The sequence below is a fragment of the Strongylocentrotus purpuratus genome, unplaced genomic scaffold, assembly GCF_000002235.5.
Source record: "Strongylocentrotus purpuratus isolate Spur 01 unplaced genomic scaffold, Spur_5.0 spur5_scaffold_5, whole genome shotgun sequence".
Taxonomy (NCBI): Eukaryota; Metazoa; Echinodermata; class Echinoidea; order Camarodonta; family Strongylocentrotidae; genus Strongylocentrotus; species Strongylocentrotus purpuratus.
Window position 1 is genome coordinate 12085097 of NW_022145611.1, and position 23493 is coordinate 12108589.

Below are 23493 nucleotides of genomic sequence, written 5' to 3' on the forward strand. Positions count from 1 at the left end.
TTACAAATTTTGCTACATGTTTCAGTATTCTTTTGCATAGTATTCAGAATACAGCACAAGCAATCAAATGAAGCAAAGTCACTCTATAATTTGTATGCACTATTCCTTCATGACATGTCTTTTGATCCAATTACTTTATACACAGAACTAAGCATTGATCAGCATTGTCATAACAACATTGGTGACATTACAAGGGTTAACACACTTCACTAGTTCATATGTATGTTTGACCCTTTTTACGGCTAAACTCTTGAAACACAATGTATCAAATTGGCAATCCATGCACCCCTTTATTCATTTTGTCTTGTTTTGGAATAAGAGATGACATATCTTTGAGTAGATTCCCGCTCTGGGTTTTGATATGTACATGTATCATGAATTGATGAGTTCACAAGCACTTTTAGAAAGCTGGAATTTGAGAGATGTTTCCTGGAGATGCTTTTATGCACGATGCACCTCTTAAAATGGAGCAGGATTTGTCTAGAAAATTGGTTTTTTACTGGATTTCCCCTCAGTAATGGCATTCGTCTTGGTCAGGGATCCACATTAAACTTATTTGGAAGACAGCAAACTTAGGGAAGCTAGGGAACACAAACGTGAAATCAAGCAAGCACTGTGCATACAAGATAGGGGAGAGTTAAAGGATGTCATAACTCTGATCCTTTTTAGGGGGTAGGGGGCACGGAGGTAAAATTCCAGCATTCTTTAAAAAAAAAGGTATCAATGGAAATTGCTGTATGGCATATGAATTCTTTCTGTATGCTGCTTAACATCACACTCAAGATTTTGTCAGGTAAATTACACTTTACAGTCTGGAAAATAATTTGTCTCAAACTTCTTTGTTGTATTATATTTCTGATTGTGTTTACAAAATACCTAATTAAACAGGAAAATTTCTAGATTAAGTAGAGCCGTGCTGCCTGCTATTTCAAAAGAGCTATCTTGGTAACCCAGACACTTTGGATAGAACCTTCAACTCATTCCAAGAAATGGTGCTTTTGAAATCTATTGTAGATTAGGAAGGTAATATTCCTTGTTTGAATTAAAAAATGACATTCTTTTGCTGGAAATGAGTAATATCTAATATAATTCATTCAATGATAAAAGAAGTTTAAGTATTTTCATGTACAGTTTCTACTTCCAGATGGAGAGTACATGTAACAATGTCATACATTTTGAGGACAGAACATGTATCATTAAGTGCTCTAGAAAATCCATTTCCTTGAAAAAGCTACACTGTAAATGAAAAACGCCTGACTTGCTGACTTGCCAAAGAGGACCTTATAGTATGCATGAATGACAATTTATACCATCAATCCATCATCTCTGGAACGTCAAATTTCTGTGGATTCCCATACGTCATCGACGGCTTAAAAATTCCATCTCATCCTTATACATTACAATCCAATGGACAATTATGTAGAAAGTGAGGTTGTCTGCCATTACTTTGCAGTATGAGTCACTGTTAAAGTGTAAGGAGGAATTCTGCAAGGATGATTCCTTTTCCCTCCCCAAGGCTTAAATTCAATTCATGCACTCTGCTACTGGAATGAAAGCAAGCGATGGGGATTGTGCGTCAATAAACTTGACTTCTTTCACATTCTGTGCGATTAATGCGAAACCAAAAATGAGGCGCTGAAGTGCAATGATATCTAGGCTAATGCTCACAATGTTATAGCTTAAATGTCATAAGCAAGAATAACACAGATTGAAAAGGTGGGAGGAAGAGGAAGAAAGAAGAAGAGGAAGAAAGAAGAAGAGGAAGAAAGAAAGACAGGAAGAGAGGAATATAGAAGGGAAAAAAAGAGATATGGATACAGAAAACAAGCTTGTAGTCATGACCCATATATTTATATCACGTCATATCCTACATTCAAAGTAAATGTAGAAGATCCTTTTCATGAAATGCATCTCTCAGTTGGATAAATTTGTAGCTTTGTATTTTCTTGGAGCAAGTATTTCATCTACTGTATGATAAACAATTTATGAGAATTCTTTTTGTCCAGTTTCTATTGAAATGCACTTCTGTGACGTAAAGGATTACCTAAAGAGATAAAGATTAGCGTTAATGATCATAGCTTTTGCTTGAAACTTTCCAATACATGCACATGTACGTCACAATTATACGTAACTCGTTCATTTTACAAACAATTTTGGATAAAATATTCAATAGCTGACGTACGTGTAGATAAAGTCAGTTCATGCAATTCCACAAGATTGCAAAAAGTACGAAAATTTGGATGGCAGGGCAATTACTAAGGAACTAAATCTGATGTAGGTGTATTGCCTGCCACCTAGTCCGAAAGCTGTGTCGTTGTACTGTGACATAATTGAATAGAGCCTATTTATTGGTCACCGCATTCATGGAGACTGGGTGGTCGTGGGAAATTAATTATTTAGCATTCATGGCCATGGGATCAGTGGGTACACCAGGCTAGCTAGCAGACTCACTTTGGCAACTAATAAGCGATGATCATAAGTGAGTATTTTAAACGGAATATAAAGCGTTAAAATTGAAAGTCTTTATCATAAAGAGACAGTTAAAAATTGTACTTGGTTTCTTTTAACTATTCATATTCATAGGAGGGAATTAACATGTCATTGGAAAATTTTGAATAAAAGAATAAAGAAGCGAAAACTATTAACACAGACACGCACACACATACATGTACACACTGTAAATAAATGTAATGGCAACCTATATTGAAAGCATGCTTAGTTTTCCTGATTTTCAATATCTTAATATGTAATCAAAAGGTCCAAGTCCTTAGTCGTCCAGTAATAGTTTCTACAGTCCTATAATTCTCTTATGTACTGAATGAATCAGCATTTATATTTATTAAAGCCTCGGTCAACGCCGTACGAACGATTTTCAGACAATGGAAATTCAGGAAGACAATGGAAAAACAGGGAGATATGTACGAAATTAACATTTGTACGAACCTTTGTGACCGTAGCATTACATGCATGTAAAATAATAAGATTTTCATATATAATACTGTTGATTTTGTAAATTGAGCATTTGAGGGTATATTTTCATATTACTAAATTTACAACATTTATTTTAATATAACGGTATCTAATAATAAGATTAATTGTGAGTGGCGTTACTGTTTTTTTTTTTTTTTTGGCTCAAGCTTGTTCTATACAAAATACACTGTGCTATATCATACTACAACACATGCAGCATCCTAAGCTCAACGACAAAATGTTTCATTTCACTGCCGTCTGGATCATGCTGCCTGCCCCTCTTTTGCAAACAGGTCCCCACGAATAAAAGGAGAGAAACGTTCTGTCATTAGAGGCGACGCGACAAACACGTATCACAATCCACCAGGCTACTGGCTGCATACACTAGCTCACGTCGAGTTTCATTATGAGGTGCTCACGCCACCTAGTTAGGATGTAAATTAGCTGATTGCCTCCAATTGAAACACACTCTATCTATAATGAGTATTGGAGGTCAGACAATTCAAAGCAGACATTCTATATCAAGGTTACTCCATTCCAATATAGTTTGCACTTTTTCCCCTATCTCCTTTGGCTTTGTCTGTGGCAAGCTACATCGTGTAACAAATCATGGTTTATCAGCTTTCCATCTAATTATTAGACCAAAACTAGTACTGGTACACACATAACTCACGACTTTATTAAATATAAGTGTGCATATTCATATAAGTTCTTGATTCTCTAAATAATTCACCTGTTATATGTCTTTATCAGTATTCCGTTTTTGGGGGGTGGGGGTAAGGAGACTTTAGGAATGTTCAACTACAAAAAAAAATGCATTTATATACATATGATTAAACCTGTATTAACACAGCCCAACGAACACAGCAAAGATGACCTTTACATATTCAGGTTCCCTTTGATAAAGGTTTCAATGAGCAAAACTTTTTCAAAGGAAACAAAAGATGCAGTCTTTATAGACAGGAAAAAGCTAAAGCAGGTTTCACTGCATAATTTATGATAAGGAACTGCTTTGGAAGTAAAAGGAGTAGCAATTAACAAAGAACAAATATTAAAGTTTTAGCTAAACAACAAATTGAAATGTTAGTTCTGAGAAGTAGAAAATAATTCAATTAAGTAAGAAGTTTAGTGGTAATTAAATGAAAGAAAAATGGAATCCAGCTTTCAGTAATAATACATGTAGTATTAAAGCATAGCAGTAATGGTACCAGTCTGGTACATAATTGATTTAAACCTTAATAACGGTTTCAGTGTGTGCCCCGGAACCTTTACAATCTTGGAAAACAGTGAACACTGCTTGATTCCTAAGATATTCTAAACACATCTAACAAAACACTTAGAATAGAAACCGAAACCATCGGCGCAACTCACTGAAGTGCCCATACAGACAGACTGGCTTTTTTAAAACTGTAGATGGCGTTGTTTCAATCTAGAAAGTTCTTTCAAGACAATAGTACACACATCTAGGATAGGAACATACACTTTCTCTTGGTAATACAAATCAAGAAATTTATTGAAGTGTACATGATGTAAACACTGAAATTCTCAATTACAAGAAAGAATTAATTTCAACCACTCCAACCATCAAACATTCTAGCATGTGGTTTATGATATTTGTACTCGCATGCAAATTCTCTTCATCAGATGACTGCAACTGAATGTAATTAAAAGCCATATATCCAAACTAATGGGTTATAATATCCACTACTTCAACCAATTTATATATTTTATAAGCTTTCAGAAGCCATACATGTATATATATGTAAGAACTTTATAAAGGAAACCTCACCTCAAGAAATAACTTTAGTTATTCTGAGAGATTTATTGTATTCTTGCCAATTTATAAAAGGCATCATTGTACACTTTTGTACGGAATATTGTACATCAAAGGGCAGGAATATATCTCATTTTTCACAATACCTACACTTCTTCTTTGGGGTGAGGTTTCCTTTAAATCCTTTGACTTTATAAATATCATGCAATACTCACTTAGTATCAACAGACAATGCATTTAGGACTAGTAAAACCTCACATACCAAACAAGGTTGTTAGAACATACCCCGCCCAACAACATTCTGTTACAGTACGTCAATAGTTCCACCTTAATCCCTTAAACCACCCCAAGGTATAAACAAGGTTAGACATATCACACAATGAAATGATAAACTGTAAAACCTCAATAGGCCTGTCATCATCAGCTCGAGTATGCCTAATAACCTGCTATTTTCAGACTCCGGATATTATCCTGAAGCTAGAAATTGTGTCTTCACAAACTAGCTCCGACGGGCGAAAATTAGCCTGCTATTTGGGAAATAGCGGGATATTTTGGAAACAAGACCAAGAATTCTTGGGATATTTTCTCGACCAAATATCCCGCTAATTGCAACTGCTGGCTGATGAAGACGCTGGTTAATTTGAGATCGGGATAGTTAAAATAACTGGTTATTTGGCAAACTGGAGCTAATGAGGACAGACCTAATATCTACGGATGTGAGTTATAACACCATTTGCATGTACAATCAATTAAAAACTGTAGAAGTTAGAACATGCAGATGTTGTCTTTTAAAAGTCCCTAAAGCTCTACTTGAAACTTGTCAATCCAAGTTACTGGGTAAGTATTAACACTACAGACTTTCAAACCACAATTACCAATCATGGATGTTAGAACTTCAACCACTCCAATTAGAACATAAATGTTCATCAGACCCATCATACATTTATGGTTATCCCATACACCCTGGTTAATACACTGAAAGAAGACTGAAAACCTGGCAAACCAACAGTGAGTTATTCCATCAACCACTGCCATTCCTATGTAACCCATAGCAGTTAGTTCAGAGATTTCTAAAGGATCTGCATTTCCTCCTCAAATTGGCAACAGTTATTTGTATTTCCACTCTTTCATATGCATTAAATGAAACAGTATCAATGAAAATAAGGAAAATCAGCAAAAATTTGCCAACTTGTACAGGAAAATAGTGACTATAAATTTCACTCTGTAATGCCAATTGTGAGACTTCAATTATCATTTTTCGATTAAAAGAATCTTTTTCATGAAGTGCACCAGAAATTAAGTCAAATTTCCTACGATTTCTGCACTTTAATACTGCTCATGTACAATTTGTAATTTACATCATTCAGGATCAAAAGATAAAATAAAAAATGTCTCTAAAACGTGACACTAAACTGCTATGGATTAACAAACCCATCATGTAGTACATAGTTTTACCTTTTATCCCATAAACCCTGGTTAACACATGTAGATTAATAAATGAACTGAAGACTTCTAAAACCTAGCAAACCAACCATGTGTGAGTTACAACATCAACCACACCAACCAACAACAATCTGTTTCTGATTCCTACCTTGTCAAGATGGGATAAGTCGTTACCAAACGAGAACGACGGGTGAAGGTACTGCTCCCAAACAAATGTATTACAAGTCAAGAAATTAGGCACTACCAAGGTTATTGATAAAAGTTCAGGTAAGGTTAAACTTCTTAAGATTAGGCAATTTTTTCCCTCTCATAACAATGGTTACAAATGCTCTGTTCCTTCAGTTATAAAAACATAGATGTAGGCCTACTATGGCTAGATGGCAAATTTTGAAGGAAAGCAAAAAACTGTTACCTTAGCTCCTGCTCTTCATACTCACTTCTCTTATAACAACATATATAAACATTGCCTCAAATGACAAGTGGTACTAAATGAAACAAATTTAAATGCAAACACTTCAAGTTAAACATTCCAAGGCTGTATATACAAATGATCAGGACACAGCGACATACATACAGACAAACAGACAGTTTCTTTGCCTTGTGTTCTACTATTTTCTCCCGCACAGATTCTTCCTCATTGCTGAAAGCATCAGACTATATCCACATTGCCCATCAGATATTGAAGAGTAACTTAACATAGAACAGACTTATGGTCAAGCCATATCGACAGACAAACGTTTGTCTTATCTTGTGTTTAGCTTCTTTCTGAATTCATCAAAGGCTGGAGGCACAAACATGTAGCACATTCAGATGTTGATTTCAACATGTACATGTACCTTTAATTACGATGCATAGGCTAATGGTCAAGACATACGTGTAGCAACAGACAAGTAAATACGCAAACAGACATATAGAAAGACAAAAGGACAAGTAAACACACAGACAGATACAAGTCAGACAGACAAATAGACAAGTAAACACACAAACAGACAAATATTTTTCTTATATGACTCCTTTCTCCTGCCTGGGTTCTCCCTTATTTGTTGAATTCCTAGTAAGCTGGATGTACATAATCTATTCAAATGTTGAAACAAACCTTGGAAATGTATAGATGAATAGTCCAGACACAAAACAGACAGGCAAAAAAACAGACAAGCAAACAGACAAGCACACAGACAGACAGACAAACAGACAGACAAACAGACAGACATTTTTCTTACCTTGTGTTCTACTTCTTTCTCAATCACAGGTTCTTCCTCGTTGTTGAATTCATCGTATTCTGGAGGTACATAACCCATCCAGATGTTGAAACAAACCTTAGCAATGTACAGGCCGATGGTCAGGACCAAGAACACGAACAACAGGATCGATCGAGGGTCCACAGAACCTGTACATGAGACAAGGGATATACCTAAATGTTAGCATTTACATATCAGATATCATTACAAAAACACAGTCACATGGTGGTACATGTCAATTTCACATATTTTTAATGAAGAAATCAAACAACTCAAATCATTTTTTTTTCTTCTGACTTGTGATTGCTATGACAGATTGAGCATACAATCTACAACACTGGGAGTAATGCCTAAAGAATATGTTTAGAAAGTCACTCAATTCCAATCACTGAACTCAGAATCAGAATTAGACTACAAATAGTTTATGAATTGAACAATATTGATCATTAGAATTTGAACTACATTGTGTTAAAGATATATTCATGTATGTTAAATTTGTTAAGTTGAAGGCATCACTTCATATTTTTTATGTTTTTATTATTTTCTAATGTCCCCATGTCTGGGGCATATCACTTGATGAGAAGATTTTGTTTCAGTTTGGGGCACAAAATAGAAAATCTAAATATAAAGTAATCATAATTTTCAAGAATAAAAAGTAAACGCATCAGCAATGTTGACAAAGTTGAGCAAACTCCAGTTTGGAAAATTCATGTATCAATAAATGAACCTTTCAGCAAATACATGCTGCACCATGCCTGCCAGATCCAAAGAAAACATAGCTACATAAGCAAACATCTCATATGTACAAACAGGCACACCGTTTGTCATTGTCTTGGGGTGTTGAGTTTCATGAGAGTCTAAAAATAATGAATTCTAAGAACCCAGACAGAACATGCTTACCACCATACCAAACAAAAAAGAAGAAAAAAAACACAGTTACCCCTATTTCATACTACCCAAATATACCAATCATACAGTCAAAATATAAGCTTTGTGATTATTAATTAATTAATTTGTACATATAGTCTAAAGTTACACCGTGCCTGTCTGACAAAAAGATATCATAGCTACATGAGCAATACACACATTGTATTTGTCTTGGGGTGTTGAATTTCATGAGAGTCTAAAAGTAATGAATTCTAAGAACCCAGACAGAACATGCTTAGTACCACCATACCAAACAAAAAGAGGAAGAAAAAAACCACAGTTACCCCTTTTTCACACTACCAAAAAATACCAATCATACAGTCAAAATATAAGCTTTGTGATTATTAATTAATTTATTTGTACATATAGTCTAAAGTTACACCATGCCTGTCTGACAAAAAGATACCGTAGCTACATGAGCTGACAAACAGGCACACATTGTCAATTTCATGAGAGTCTAAAAATAATAATTTCTAAGAACCCAGACAGAGTGTGCTTACTCCTCATTCACACTAGCATTTATATTTCATTTTATTTCCACAAACCATGTTATGTAATCTTCAAAATACAAACATATACAATAAGATATCTGAAGTGGGAGGATGATGGAAAGCACATAAATGGCTTGTTAAAATGATCCTCACAAAATATACAAAATAATAATAACGTTGGCAGAATTTACATAAAATAAAATTACCCCAAAAAGGGGGAAAAAGAAGATAAAGAAAATAGAGAAAAGGAGGAAACATTATCAAGAAGAAATTGCTTATATAGTTGTTTAAGAAGCTCGATTGTCTTAATAATCTTAAGGGATATAGGAAGGTTATTCCATAAAACTGAACCGTTATAGAACCCTTATCCAAATATGAATACCGTACACACTGTAGTATAGATTTGCAATTAGTAGTGAATTTATTTGTACATATTGCCTAAACATCATATGTCATTTAATGAAATGTTGTACAGTGAAATGTAAGCTGACCTCTTCCCAAACTAACTTTCTCACTAATATATAATATCATACTACGTTCCTTTAAATGATTCTTATCCCATGTCTCTTTGAAATGACATGATTCTTTCTAAGATTCTTTTTACAATGTATTTTAAAAAAATTGTGTACTAATTTCTTCTAGTATGAATGCCTAGGAAGCATTATTACTTAATATGTGTTTGTCTTTTCTCATCCCCCCTTGTGGCTGTATCAGTTACGTCTGCAAATTATATTGACTTCATCGTACACTGGAGGGCATGATGTATGAAAACATTCATTTGATTGAATGTGAGACTCTCAAACATTCACACATTAACATTATATCATCTCACTTCAAAATAGATCCAAAGCCATACAAAGACATTCGAGGAGGGGAGATTGCAAGGATGATTCAACATTGCTATGGGCTTTTCATGTATTTTTAATCAGAGATATTGTCTGCCAGGTGCCAGGAGAGTCTTAACTCTTTTCTTACATAATGTTTATGCCCTTCTAGCTCTCTTGCTTGTTATTCTGGTTTTTGTTTGGTTTAAGTTTAGGGATACGGTGGGGATACTTCTGGCTCAATCATTGGAAAGTTAGCAATTTTGACTGTCGCAAATCATTTGCAGAGCTTTTGTTGTTTACATATATGTCATATATCCCACTTTCCATTAGAGAATTAACCTGCCTTGCCTCTTTCAAAAGATCCCTTAAAACTGAAAACATATTTCTTCCCTCAGTAACCTTATGTGATTAACCCATTTTATGTGTCTATGTGTTATTATGTTTCTCTTCCCATTCTGCAATTTTGTAAGCACTGTTTTACTTTTTGTTCTCAGCACTCCTAAATAATTGATATTAGTATTATCATTATGACTAGTAACTCTTTATACCATACAAGTCAGAGCTGAATATCAATGTATTGTAGGTGATTTATGCGATCAAATGAAGAGTATTCCCTTCTTCCGAAATGTTGGTCAAATTGCTCCATGGAACAAGCTCTAGTATGTCTGTATCAAGAAAGTTGTTTGTTTTCTCTTTAATTTATAGCAGACTATATTATTTTGCCTTTGCACCTGAGAGCCAGGAATCAGGTGCACCATTTTAACATATTACTTTCCTTTTTTACTACAGAATGATTCCACTAGTCTTAACTTTCAGAATATACATATATGTCTTATATAATAAAAAAAAAAGTAGAAAATATTTGTTCATGTGACGTGCGATAGATGACGCACAACAGACAAAGATTGCTCTGAATAGCTCATTTAGCTTATTTGGTTCAGATAAGCTAGAACATAAATGTTTTATTTCTGTTCACTTCAATCTTCAAACATTACTTGTTTGTGACAGCGAAATCCTCCTATTCATCCTCTCACTAAGGTCACATTATTAATTCACATCCCATAGTGAATCAAAAGCTTCACAAAGCCATAGAGTCAGGAGCTAAATGTAGGCTCGTCAAGTAACATGACTTGTTAGATCGTTAAGATGTAACCGAGGGGGACAAGCCTGATATTGTTTATCTGAAACTTTTTTACGACTGCATATTATGGGGGGATGAAAAATAGGATTGGAAAAGATACGGCAGCACTCCTCTAAGGGTTTTGAAGAATGTTTCATGCATTTTTATCACTTTGAATAACCATTGAAAGGAGGCTTCAGGGAATTTGATACAATGTTGACAATTTATCTTGTTATGTTCAGAAAATTGCAACTAAATATCCCTTTATTTTATGATTAATGCCAACATAAAGTGGTATCAGTAGTTTTTTTTTTCTTCTTCTTCTTCTATTAAAATAGATTCGTATATTATCTTAATTCAGCCTAAAGACTCTGCACAGGCAGACAGATGAACATTTGCACTGAACAATGGTTACAATCTTGATAATTCTCGACCTCTATCACATAATCCTAATTCTCCCCAGAGATTCTGCACATGCACAAACACTGGCATTTCCCTTGAAATGTGTTTCTTTCTCGATAAAACTCAACCCTTTTCCTCATTGTCAAAACCTCATTTTAAAGATGTAGTTCACCTTCAGGAAATTGGTAAGATATACATATACAATTGACAACTAAATTATTCATAGCCCTGGCAGATTTTATGTTTTTCTGTTTTCTTCATAAATCAAGTATGAAAGGTGGACTGGTTGAATTAGGGCCTTTATTGAACACTTTTAGATGTATGCTGTAATGCGTCACATGTTCAAGAAAAATAAATCAGGACAAATCAATCGCTGACATACTTAAAAAATTACAAAGCTTGGTAGGGACATGAATAATGTAGTTGTTGTTAACTATACATGTATAAAAGGATTTAATGATAAAATATTTTTTAATAAACGTACATGTCATTACTGTTATATAGCTACAAGTATAAGAAGTCCTTTGTTATAACTTTTTTTTCACATATCCATGTACTGTATAAGTATCACAAGGAGTATCCTTAACTGCAGCAGCAAGGCAACAATTCTATAAAAGTCAGTATTAGATGAACATGCATCCGATTACAATTTTAACAGAAAACTGAAAAAGAAAATAGTTTTCAAATGACAGAATTCTATGGAATTAAAGAAAAGCATAACATTGGGTCATCAAAATGTCTAGTTGTAAAGAATGATTAAATCAATCAATGCATTATCAATTAACCAATCAATCAATCGGTCAGTCAAATTGACAGTCAATCAGTCACTCAGTCACTCAGTTAATCATGCAATCAATCTTCATCAAGCCTTTATCACTGTCATGACTACAATGGTCTATAGCAACTGAAAGATATTGCAACTTAGGCAACAATCAACTAATCAATTTATTTATCTATCTAAAAGCATCCATCTATATATCTATCTAACTATTTATTTATCTATCTATCTATCAATCAATCAATCAATCAATCAATCAATCTATCTATCTATCTATCTATCTATCTATCAATACTCACCAAGCCTAAGCACAGAAAAGAAGAGCACTGAGAGCTGTAACAGCATTCCAGCGATGACCACAAAGTTAACAGCACTTTGATGGATGCCCTGATGAATGCGTGAGGGAATGTAGGCAAAATAGATGTTGTATCTATCCACTAGATGCTTCAGCACAAAGTAAATCAAACCTGCAACAAAATAAAACACAATGTTTTAAAATTACATAAATATATATATATATATATATTCGTAGCTCTATAATAAATTCTTGACTCGTAACAAATTCAAAGCCTCAAAGACAAGAAGTATCCCTCTTTCAACATAAGAATTGAGATATTATTTCAAGATTAAAATGTTTTTAATTAATCACTTGTATTACAGCGCCATGTAGGTAGTTATAAAAATGAATAAAAAATGATGGATAACATGATAATATGTTTATACTCAAAGAGATATCATACAATTATTTATCAGATATGGAATTGATTTAGACATGAGTTGGAGGTACTTACCAAATGGAGCAATAAGAGGGCATGTTATACTGTATACCAGGACGACAGTGAAAGTTGTTAGGATCCAGGCGTACTGGACACCATATTGAAACTCATATGCCACTCTCTGCAAAGACAAAATGAAAACGATTTAACATTAAACTTTTTTCTAATCAATTATTCATATTTGCGACGTTCCATGAATTAATGGCATTCATAGTTCTAGCAACAACATCATTTGACGACTAGGGTCATCACCTCATAGAATAGAAAATGATAGAAATACATGTAACATTGTCAAATTAATATCATAACAAATATTATTACCTTGGGTATCAATAAATTTGCACCTTTGCATTTTGCAACAATCATAAAAAACAACCTTCTATTTACCTTTTGATCTTTACAAAACAAATTCCTCATCACATCACAATCTATATCTTTGTCAACCAATCTCCACTGCGTTTTCCTTCCTTTTCACTTTTGGAAAAGACATTTCATTGCACAATCAAAAGAAATTCCATTACAGACGATAACGAATTGAAATCTCCTCTGCTTGAGGCGAAAACTTCACATTTATCTCTTGATCTGTGGATATCCCATTATTCATTACATTTTACCCATGCTCATTCCAAAAAGGTAAATCCTCTTCCTACTCAGTTTGTTCCGATTTACATTTCTATGGTTGCCTCAAAACAGAAAAGCAATTTGTTTTCCAGCAATCTTTCCTGGGGATACATCTACCCACAACATTTCTAGCTTTTGATTCTACATTCCAATCACAATTCCCAAATCTCTTCGAGTGATAAATCTCCTGCTTCATCTCATCTCTCATCTCCAATCCCCCTTCTTTTCTGAGAACACATGGTTGCTAGGCAACTGTCGCACATTTCATTAAGGTGGCTTAAATAGCGAAATGTAGTGGCACGATGAAGTGCGTCTAGAAAGCAAACTGCATAATTGTTGATAATCAAAATGTTATCACACAGAGGTAGAACCACAATGTTAGGATATGGAGCTGTTAAATGTATATACCACCTTGATGAGGCTTAAAATTAGCTAAACTTTCATTCAGATAACAAATAAAAAAAGAGCTTTCAATTTTAACAAACATCACTTTTAACTTTTTAAATCACACTCTTCATCCCATTCTCTATCCTGATTCAACAACCTGATGGTTTCCAAGCAATACACTCCTCCTTGTTGTTTTGAGAACTGCTCTCAACCTTCAAGTGTTGACTTTGACCTGTTTAAATCACATTCCCCACGATATTTCCCATCATCATTATCCAGAAAATAAATAGCTAACTCTTATCAAAACCAAAAGTTGCCAAGCAATAAAACTCTGGCTTTGCTTTGTGGATTTCTCTCCTTTGTAATTAGACATCGAAAACATCATATTTCTAATCACAAATCACAATCTCCAACTTCATTAACAAATGACCCACTGTTTTCACATCAGATTATCAGGTTATTTAAAAATTTGTTTTCCTAACGGTTTTTCTTACACTACAGGCTATGGGGGAAAATGAGTATGGTAAAACCGGTCACACAAAGATTTTTCTACCAAAATTGTTTGGCAAATGACATTTATTTGTAATCTTAAACATTCAGTGTAAGTTTCGTTTGATTCTGTGAGAATGCCATTTTCCTTTTTTACCAGAACTCAAGTTTATCTTTAAACTTCACTCACACTTCGTTTTGTGATCTTTTCAGCCTCGGACCGTGTCCACAGCATGTTGATTCCATAGTAGAAGAGTTCTGGGAAGCGGATAAGTTCGAGGGCTGTGCCGATAAAGGCCGATGTGATGATGAAGTTTACAAAGAAGGCTCCATTCTCAGGAAGAAATATGCATCTACATAGTCATGGAAAGATAAGTAATAGACAAACAGATTGGTAAACTTACATTTTAAAGAGGTTAATGATGGCAATCTGGTCGGAAGGTAGAGACAGTTCAAGAATATGTTGAGATGTTGGCCCTTAAAATTTATATATTAAAAAATCAGACACATTTGTTTGCAAGAAAATTGTGCAAATTTAGTGGTCCGAATAATCTAAGCTGAGACAATCATCGATTACAGTGAATAAAAAATCTTCACTGTTAAAATAAAGCAATTCCTACAGAATCCTAAAAATATCAATTCGAAATAACATTATAGTTTAACTCTAAGCTCCAAATCAACCAGATGTAAGAGCATCGGAATATGTAAATAATTTGCAGGTAAAGTATAAAGTACAAAGCACTTCTTGTTAGAGATAGCCTTTTGTTCTTACAGAGTTATAGTCTTCATGTCTGCAAGGATGGCTATACAGCATCTTCATCATACAGATTGATCTTAATATGGCAAACAAGCCAATATTCTTTGGTATAGAAGACCTGTTTCACAAACTAGTGCTTAATATAATGAGCCCTATCTTTTATACCCTTCCTGTTTGTATACATGGAATAATATGTCCAACTTACCCCCATCTCATCTTGATCTCTGCCACACTTTTCAAGCTGTATTCAAATAAAGCCTGAGCACTGAGAAGAAAAAAAAGAAATGGATACAAAAATTAAATTAAAAGATTCTTGGTAGTGTTATGAATTGGGTTAAACTAGCTGAAAACCTATATCCATATTGAATGTTTTCAATGAGAACAAAATTGATATCATTAATTGACACAGATAAACCCAAGTTTAAAGCAGTTATTCCTGTGGATACAAATCACTATACAAAGTAATGATAAGATATCCGCGTTATACACTCAAATACCCTTTAGAGCATTAACGTCTTCTCTAGAATTTATCATTAGAAATGAACAATTACTCTCAATTTCTTAGGCTATTTTAAAACAAATCGCCTATCTAATAACTAACTCAAAGTCACTGAGAAAACGAACATCTTCTATTGACAGACGGAGACACCTTACCTAGCAAGGCCAAGAGAGGGCAGTATAAGGATCATGAGAAGGAGAAAGATGAATGTTTTCCTCATGATGGTATGGTTGAGTTTAGTACGGGTCCAATGGAACTCAAAGTAGTAGCTGGAGTAAACCACCAGGAGAGGCAGGAGGGCTGCAAAGGTCCACAGCAGGAGGGTGGGCAGGAACTGAGACACGAACGGGGACTGTGGAGAAAAGTGATTTGCAAGTGGTTAATTTGGGGGAATGGAAAATATTTCTTGCAGTTTAAAGAAAATTAAATTTCTGAGACACATTCAGAGTTTTGTAAAGTGAGGATTCTTCTCAAAACCAGCAATGAAATGAGGAAAACTTTGTGTATGAGGAGGGACAATGACACATGATTCAGATTCTCCTCACAAGTAAAGGGCCAAGTTTTTTTAAACTTTCCATCTAAAAACATATTTTACGGCATAAGGGGCAGGATTAGAGCAATTTCATATTTTGCAATAAATTGGATGACCCAAATTCTGCAAATTCTTTCAAAATTTATATCTAATTTAGGTAAGGCAATTTCTATTCATTTCTTTTAAAAATCATGAATTCCTGCAAAAGGGTTAAGATTGAAAAATTTCATGTTTTGTAAATCCGATGACCCAATCCAGGCAATTTTTCTTCTCCAAAATGGCATATTTTTGTTAAGAATGATGTACTGGTAATAAATTGAATGATATTAAAAAAATATTCAATTCATTTAGTTTTCCTCTTTCAATTTTTCATATTTACAATGATGGTACATTTTTACATATTAATAAACATATCAATCAATTTGCACAATAAAATACATAACAAAAACATGAATTTCTGATGATATTACCGACCTTTGCATTAGCGAAAGTTTCCTTGTAGTTTGTAGTGTCCAGGGTGGTCATGATGACAGAAGGAGTCGTCAGGAAGAAGAGCAGCACAAACAGAGCTGCATGGATAGCAAACAAGACAAACATAAGAAACATTATGAGGACATTTTACCAGCTAAAGCGAGGGTTAATTGTCACCGTCCACATCAGAGGCAAGGGAAGAAAAATAAACAACTGAAGACATGTGAATAATGCAAGATTTTTCACTCATGTATGAAACTTGATTTGAAATTGAAGAATAGAATTCCATCATTCTTTATTGTATATTTAGTGATGCGTCATACATGAAGAAGAGTACATATTGTTTTTAAAACATAATAGATTCCTGCAATGTAATATTCATTTCAATCATACAATCAAATATTCAATAAATCTATACTGTTATTATTTCGCTTTAAAAAAAAAATTATACTATTAGAAGTTTTCAGTTTCCACAATCCCCTTGAATTAATTGTAATAGAATTTCCTGTATCATGTGAAATTTTTCAGTTCCATAAAGTTGGTAATGAATAGGAGATGGTGCTGTAACACTAGAGTTGGCACTTTCAATGAAACAATAAACTAGATGGAACTTCGACTGCGCGCAGTCGAAAATGATGCCTCCGTCATAGAGCAATTTTACAAACCAAAACAGAAGAAATTTTTCAAATTCAAGTTCAATTGTAATCCATTAAGAGGTTCTCAGAATATCGTGATTACAAGCAATTTCTCATATACATATATGACCCTTTGATCTTTGACCTGATGACCCTAAAATCTACTCAGTTCATTGGCTCTGCAAGATGTCCTGAGTTAAATAGTAATCCATCTGTCAGTTCTAATGAGAATGCGTTCACAAGTTATTTTTGGATACATAATGAGCCCATGACCTTTGACCTCATGACCCATGAATCTACTCAGTTCATTGGCTCTGCAAGATACATACATGATCGAAATTTGGCAGGAATCCATCAATCTGTTCTAATGAGAATGCGATCACAAGCTATTTTTGCATACATAATGAGCCCTGTGACCTTTGACCTTTGACCTCGTGACCCCAAAATCTATTCAGTTCATCGGCTCTGCAAGATACATACATGACCAAAGTTTGGCAGGAATCCATCGATCGGTTCTTGAGATAATGCGATCACGAGCTCTTTTTGCATACCTAATGAGCCCTGTGACCTGTGACCTTTGACCTTGTGACCCCAAAATCTAATCAGTTCATCGGCTCTGCAAGATACATACAAGACCAAAGTTTGGCAGGAATCCATCAATCGGTTCTTCAGATAACGCGATCACGAGCTGTTTTTGCATACATAATGAGCCCTGTGACCTTTGACCTTTGACCTCGTGACCCCAAAATCTAATCAGTTCATCGGCTCTGCAAGTAACATACATGACCAAAGTTTGGCAGGAATCCATCAATCGGTTCTTCAGATAACGCGATCACGAGAACGGGACGTACGGACGGACGGACGGACGTACGGACGTACGGACGTACGGACGGACGGACGGACGGACAACCCGAAAACATAATGCCTCCGGCTACTTCGTAACGGAGGCATAAAAAGAAAAACTTACCAATGTTGATTAAGATGACACTAAGCCACCATACATATGGACTGATGGAGAGATTTTCCCTGGAGAAATGAGAAAAAGGTGAAAAGAAATAATCGAATAGCCATGCTTTTCCTCAATTTTTTTTAAAGAAATTTAACAATAAAATGCAAAATAAAGTGGGGAGGTATAATAGAGGCTTTAAAAGAATGAAAATTGCTTGTTTTACATAATTAGCCTATGACTTTTATGTTGGTTACCTCAAAGCTGCTCAAATGTTTTTTTCTATAGTAATGCATGCCGGTCATGATGAATTTGAGAGAAAATAAGACCAAAAGCTCTACAAATAATGGAACACTAAGCCAAAGATACCTCAAGATAAAACACATTGGGAATGTGTTTCCAATGAACTAAATGAAACCATATCAGATGGATCACAAATTAACCCACTGTCTACAGGAACTGGGTGATTCCTGTATTAAGCCTATGGGAATGAGAAAATTCAGTAGTCAAGGGGTTAAGAAAGAAAATCTCACCAGATGATGTCATCAGGCTTGGGGGCAAAGTCCACCTCCCATACAGTGGAATGAAGCTGTCTGCTCACACTGGAGACTGTAGGTGGCCCTGTCTTTAGGGTGGTATAGTCAGTCACAATCCTGAGGGGGGACAGAGGACATTGATCAATGACTAATATGGTACTGGTATTGGTTTCACATAGGGAAGTCATACCTTAGAAGTGAATAAGAATGGAAGTGGGTTATAATGAATTGGAGATTAAAATAGACAATGATCTCCCATCATAATATACATAACTTTGTTTGGTTACATTGATTAAAGATTGAATTTTAACCATTTCAGAAAGTGATTCAGAATACACCAGGTGGGTTATAATTTCCTACTCCTTCTGCTCTTGACCTTTTTCTCTTCCTATCTAGGTTAGAGCTCACGTTACCCCCCCCCCCCCCTCCCCCTCTATATCTCCTCCTCTCCTTCTCTTAGTACTTTCCCCTCTTCCTTGATCTCTTGAATATTTTTTTTTAAATTTTTAAATCTGATCTTCAATTTCATTGAAGATCTCATTTTGGTATACAAATAAACAGACAATTCAAAAGTTGTATCAAAGGCTCCCGAGACATTCTCACTTGATGATAAAGTAATGATTATAATCAAAATAAAAACATGTCAGACGGAACAAACAAAAACTTACTTTGTTGCCATGGTCTCACTGTGTACTGAAACAAAGGCCATACCAAGGTTGCTCTTCAGAGCCTTTCTCTTCTCCTCGGCTACAGTAACAGTGAGGGCCTCCTCCTCGTTACCATAGTACTCGATAGCATCCACCTACAGGTCAAGATTAGGAAGATGGTTCAAAGGCAAATGGCGCTATATTAGTTGACAGTTGCAAGAAAAAAAGTTTGAGATATACTTGGAAAAAAAAATTGAGACTTACTATAAGACAGGCAATACAAAATAATGATAGAAACATTAGAGAAAGAGTAAGAGAAAGAAAGAGACAGACAGACAGACAGACAGAAACAGAGAGAAAGAAGAGGGTGCTACAAAAGGAAGAAGAGGAAGAGAAAAAGAAATTGGAAAATGGAAGAGACAGAGGACCAAAAGTCTCTTTCTCAATACTGTATAATATTTACCTCAGTCTAATGGGGTGTTGCAAGAAAGTTGCAATCAATTGCAAATCCCCCAAATCAAGCGTAAATCTTGTGATTAATTGCAAATTTGCAATTGATCGCAACTCAACTTTCTTGCAACGCCACATTAGTTAGAGAGAGAGAGGGGGGGGGGGAGAATAAAAGCTAGATCTAGTTAACTTAATTTATTTGTTAGAACTTTAATCTTAACAAAATCCTAGGAAATGTAGGAAACTAGTGGGGCGTTGCAAGAAAATTGAGTTGCAATTGAATGCAAATATCAGTTGCAAATTTTGCAACTTGCAATCAATCGCAACTTTCTTGCAACGCCCCATTAGTCACTCTCTTTAACCTGACTCAACAATTCAAAGGTATTCCTCTAATATTGCTTTAGTGGATACTTTTGGTTACAATATACCAATATGAAAGGTATGGAACAGTACAAACATATAGGCCCGAATTCACAAAGGGGGTTTGTCGAAAAACCTAGGTTTATGTGCGTCATATGACGCGTTTCGACAGGCCACTATGGTGATTTTCCTCTTCCATCGCTTTCCTGATTAAAAAGAAAATTCACAAGATATCTTTCATGAGGACATACCTTTGGCCCTCCACACCCTAACTGGCCACATGTGCCAGGTCTGAGGGTGGGGCGCTGGGTGGTCCTCTGGTAGATCTTTTCACAATGCAGTCTGTTTAGGTGAGCATCTCGTCTGAAAGCAAACAAAACAATCTCCATATAATCAAACATGAACTATTTGATTTAATAGTTTAAAGAAAAAATTATTTCAAAAGAATATGTTGTAAAGAGAAACCTATTTGAGTGATCTAGACAATCATCCCAGCTGTATCTGCCATTTTAAAGATTGACATTTCCATACAAGTTGCAAATGTTCAATTCAATGGTTTTTTTCTTGAGATGACCATTTAAATTCACATTATTATTAGCAACATTAACTTAAAGAGAGTATCAACATTTAGCATGCATACTACCAAACAAAGAACATGTGCATAATCAGGCACAATGATTAGGTATTCTTAAGCCTCCTGTCTCTGATTATGACATCCTTATATTTGTGTATGAACTTCAACATTAAATACAGTGAACAAAACATATTTTGTCCCTGCATAAATATTTTACAAGAGCTGTAGCCATGTACAACCATTGGCTTAGCCCATGTGAATTCAAACATGTATGCACTATTTATGCGTTCGGGCACCCTAAACTATGAGGTATGGATAAATAGTGTATGGTCCTCTAGGTACTTTTGCGCAAAGCATAAGCTTCACCAATTTTTCTAGTCTGCACAAATCTCTTCATACAAACAATAATTAATAATATTCAAGGGATACAGGTGCATCATAAAAGATGCAATGTTGCAAAAGGGGTGGAGCATATTACCCCACTTGTGTAATACATTCACGCAAGCTGTCTTCACATTTAAAAGTTGTATAACTTCTATGGGGGGCAAGAGGTGTTTGTATGATCATACCTCTGTGTATCAAGTCTCTTGAGTCTTGCTATGTCATAGGCAAACTGTACATCTGTGACAACCACATCCGGATAAGCCTCCCTGTCATTGAAAAAAACAAAGGGGAAATTAATGCAACATTCATGTAGCACGTTTAACCGAATGGGTGGACATTCTTTTAAATTATTGAGAACTGTTTACCTACTACTATTGTGATTGAGACATTCATGCAAATTTTTAATTAAGAAATATCTTGAAAACTATGTTAGTTATTGACAGGTTGGACAAACCTCTGACAAGCCTTTCAAGTGATCCAGTGCAAGTACTATCAGAAAAGCATGAATAACAGGTAAATGGTCAATGGAGAGTTTGTGTGGTCCTTTGTATAGACAGGATTAAACCATCATGTAATTGTAATCAATCTGACCAACTAGGGAAGAGCTGTACATAATTCACATCGATCTTAATTCAAACCTTCAGAACGTTTGAGGTACGTGTATAAGGTACAATTGTATATTTATGGGGTTTACAGGTTATCAAAACATTTTATTAGGTTTGAGGTATGTATATGAAGTATAATTTAATATAGCGGTCTATTAAAGGTATGTGCCATCAAATTAAGTGTAAAGTGCAGTGTAAGAGGTACAAGGTAAAAAAAAGACATAAGGTATTAGGTGTAACGTATTAGTTTGATACACATGTACAAGGCATACTCACTGGAAATGTTGTTTGATAAGGGCAGGATCAGTCCTCTCCAATGGAATACCAGACACAAGAAGTGTACGAGATACCTGAAGGAAAATAAACAGATTCAAAATTATTGATATTATGGCAATATCAATATACATGTTTATATGATCAAACTATTTTTTTTCATTTGTTTGTTAAGATTTGTTTGCCAAGGGCCATTTGACTTTGAAAATTCTCCCTTTGTTTTTCAACTTCTTACCAATTAAGGAGGTGAACAAGCAATAAAGTACCTAAGTAAATTTGTCTACTTTAAAACGTATCAATAAAACAAATTTATCCATAATACAGCTTGACTTGAACTCATATCAAACTTTAGCAATATATATATTAGAGATAGGGAAGGAGGGAAGAAAGAGGGAGGAGATTACAAATCAGTATTACTTGGGATAACATGCTCAGGGACATCTTGGAAGGAAAGATGGATGGGAAACGGGAAGAGGAAGACCAAAAATGGGGATGGTGTCAGACTTCAAAGGTGACAGATCAAATGACATAATGGAGAAGAAGGCCAAAGATAGAGGAGGATGGAGGAAGAACTAAAGAAAACTCTGATGTGTGGACCTGCCTTTGGCAGAACACGTAAGAGAGAGAAGCAGAGAGTGTGTTAACACAGCCAATTGCTAAACTTATCAACATTAACCCTGGACCATGTCCGTTCAGAGCCAGAAGGGCATTAACTCTGTGTCAAAATATTTTAATTAATGCCCTTCTGGCTCCAACCAGAAAATAACACAGCATTATACTGACCCTCTTTCTTTAATAATGATAATAATATTGCATATTTATATAGCGCACATATCCACCCTGCAAGGTGCTCAAAGCGCTCCAGTATTACCCCGGCTCTTTAATGATAAAAAAAAAAAGCTTGGCACAAATATTGCCAGAGCAAATGTCAGAGCAAAAAGATTGAGAGTTTTTTGTAACTACACTGCTACAGGCAAAACAATTGTGAAGCCTTGAGAACACTCTACTATTCTCTTGAAATGCCTGTGGCTTGGTGGGTGATCTCAAGAGCTGTACTTACTGTGTCCGTCTCTGACCTGTAGGGGAGATGCATGGAGAAGTGGCGCATGAAGAGGATGACTATCATGAAGTACACCATACAGAAGATAGTGTGTACCCATAACTTGGCATCTCTGAAGGATGAGAAAAAGGGGATGTTCAAGCAGATACAAATGTAAGTTACATTAATGTGTGATTCTCAAAAGGAATATCATCATGCTAATTCTGTGTATTGTTTGTGTGTAATACATTTCTGCTTTATAATTGTTTGTAATATAAGAATGACAGCCAAGTAACAACTTAGGAAATATATATATACAATTGGACGCAAGCTTTTTAAACACCTTCTCTAAAACCTATTCCTACATCAACAACCAAAATAATGAATTCATGAATTTGTTAAATAGGGAAGAAATGGAAAAAGCAGTCTTGAAGTAAATCATTGAGTTGCCAATTTGCATTAGATCCATTACAACTTAAAAAATGGTCTCATCAATTGTGCGAAAATTTACTGATCTGTTTTTCTAATTTTTCTGCTTTTAT

General features: G+C 35.0%; 1 protein-coding gene across 1 annotated transcript in view; it reads right to left on the reverse strand.

Annotated features, from left to right (window-relative positions):
* LOC580854 (CSC1-like protein 2) overlaps nucleotides 1-23493 on the reverse strand; it is a 79028-nt gene that overhangs the window by 21858 nt on the left and 33677 nt on the right. Inside the window, exons 8-22 of the mRNA XM_030999074.1 lie at nucleotides 22973-23084; nucleotides 21916-21989; nucleotides 21220-21300; nucleotides 20328-20439; nucleotides 19288-19421; nucleotides 18617-18736; nucleotides 18105-18163; nucleotides 16506-16600; nucleotides 15655-15851; nucleotides 15206-15265; nucleotides 14434-14596; nucleotides 12762-12867; nucleotides 12270-12437; nucleotides 7408-7574; nucleotides 6336-6386 (exon numbers count right to left, since the gene is read on the reverse strand). Of these exons, the coding sequence (XP_030854934.1) occupies nucleotides 6336-6386; nucleotides 7408-7574; nucleotides 12270-12437; nucleotides 12762-12867; nucleotides 14434-14596; nucleotides 15206-15265; nucleotides 15655-15851; nucleotides 16506-16600; nucleotides 18105-18163; nucleotides 18617-18736; nucleotides 19288-19421; nucleotides 20328-20439; nucleotides 21220-21300; nucleotides 21916-21989; nucleotides 22973-23084 (1699 nt within the window). The remainder of the gene's footprint in view (nucleotides 1-6335; nucleotides 6387-7407; nucleotides 7575-12269; nucleotides 12438-12761; nucleotides 12868-14433; nucleotides 14597-15205; nucleotides 15266-15654; nucleotides 15852-16505; nucleotides 16601-18104; nucleotides 18164-18616; nucleotides 18737-19287; nucleotides 19422-20327; nucleotides 20440-21219; nucleotides 21301-21915; nucleotides 21990-22972; nucleotides 23085-23493) is intronic.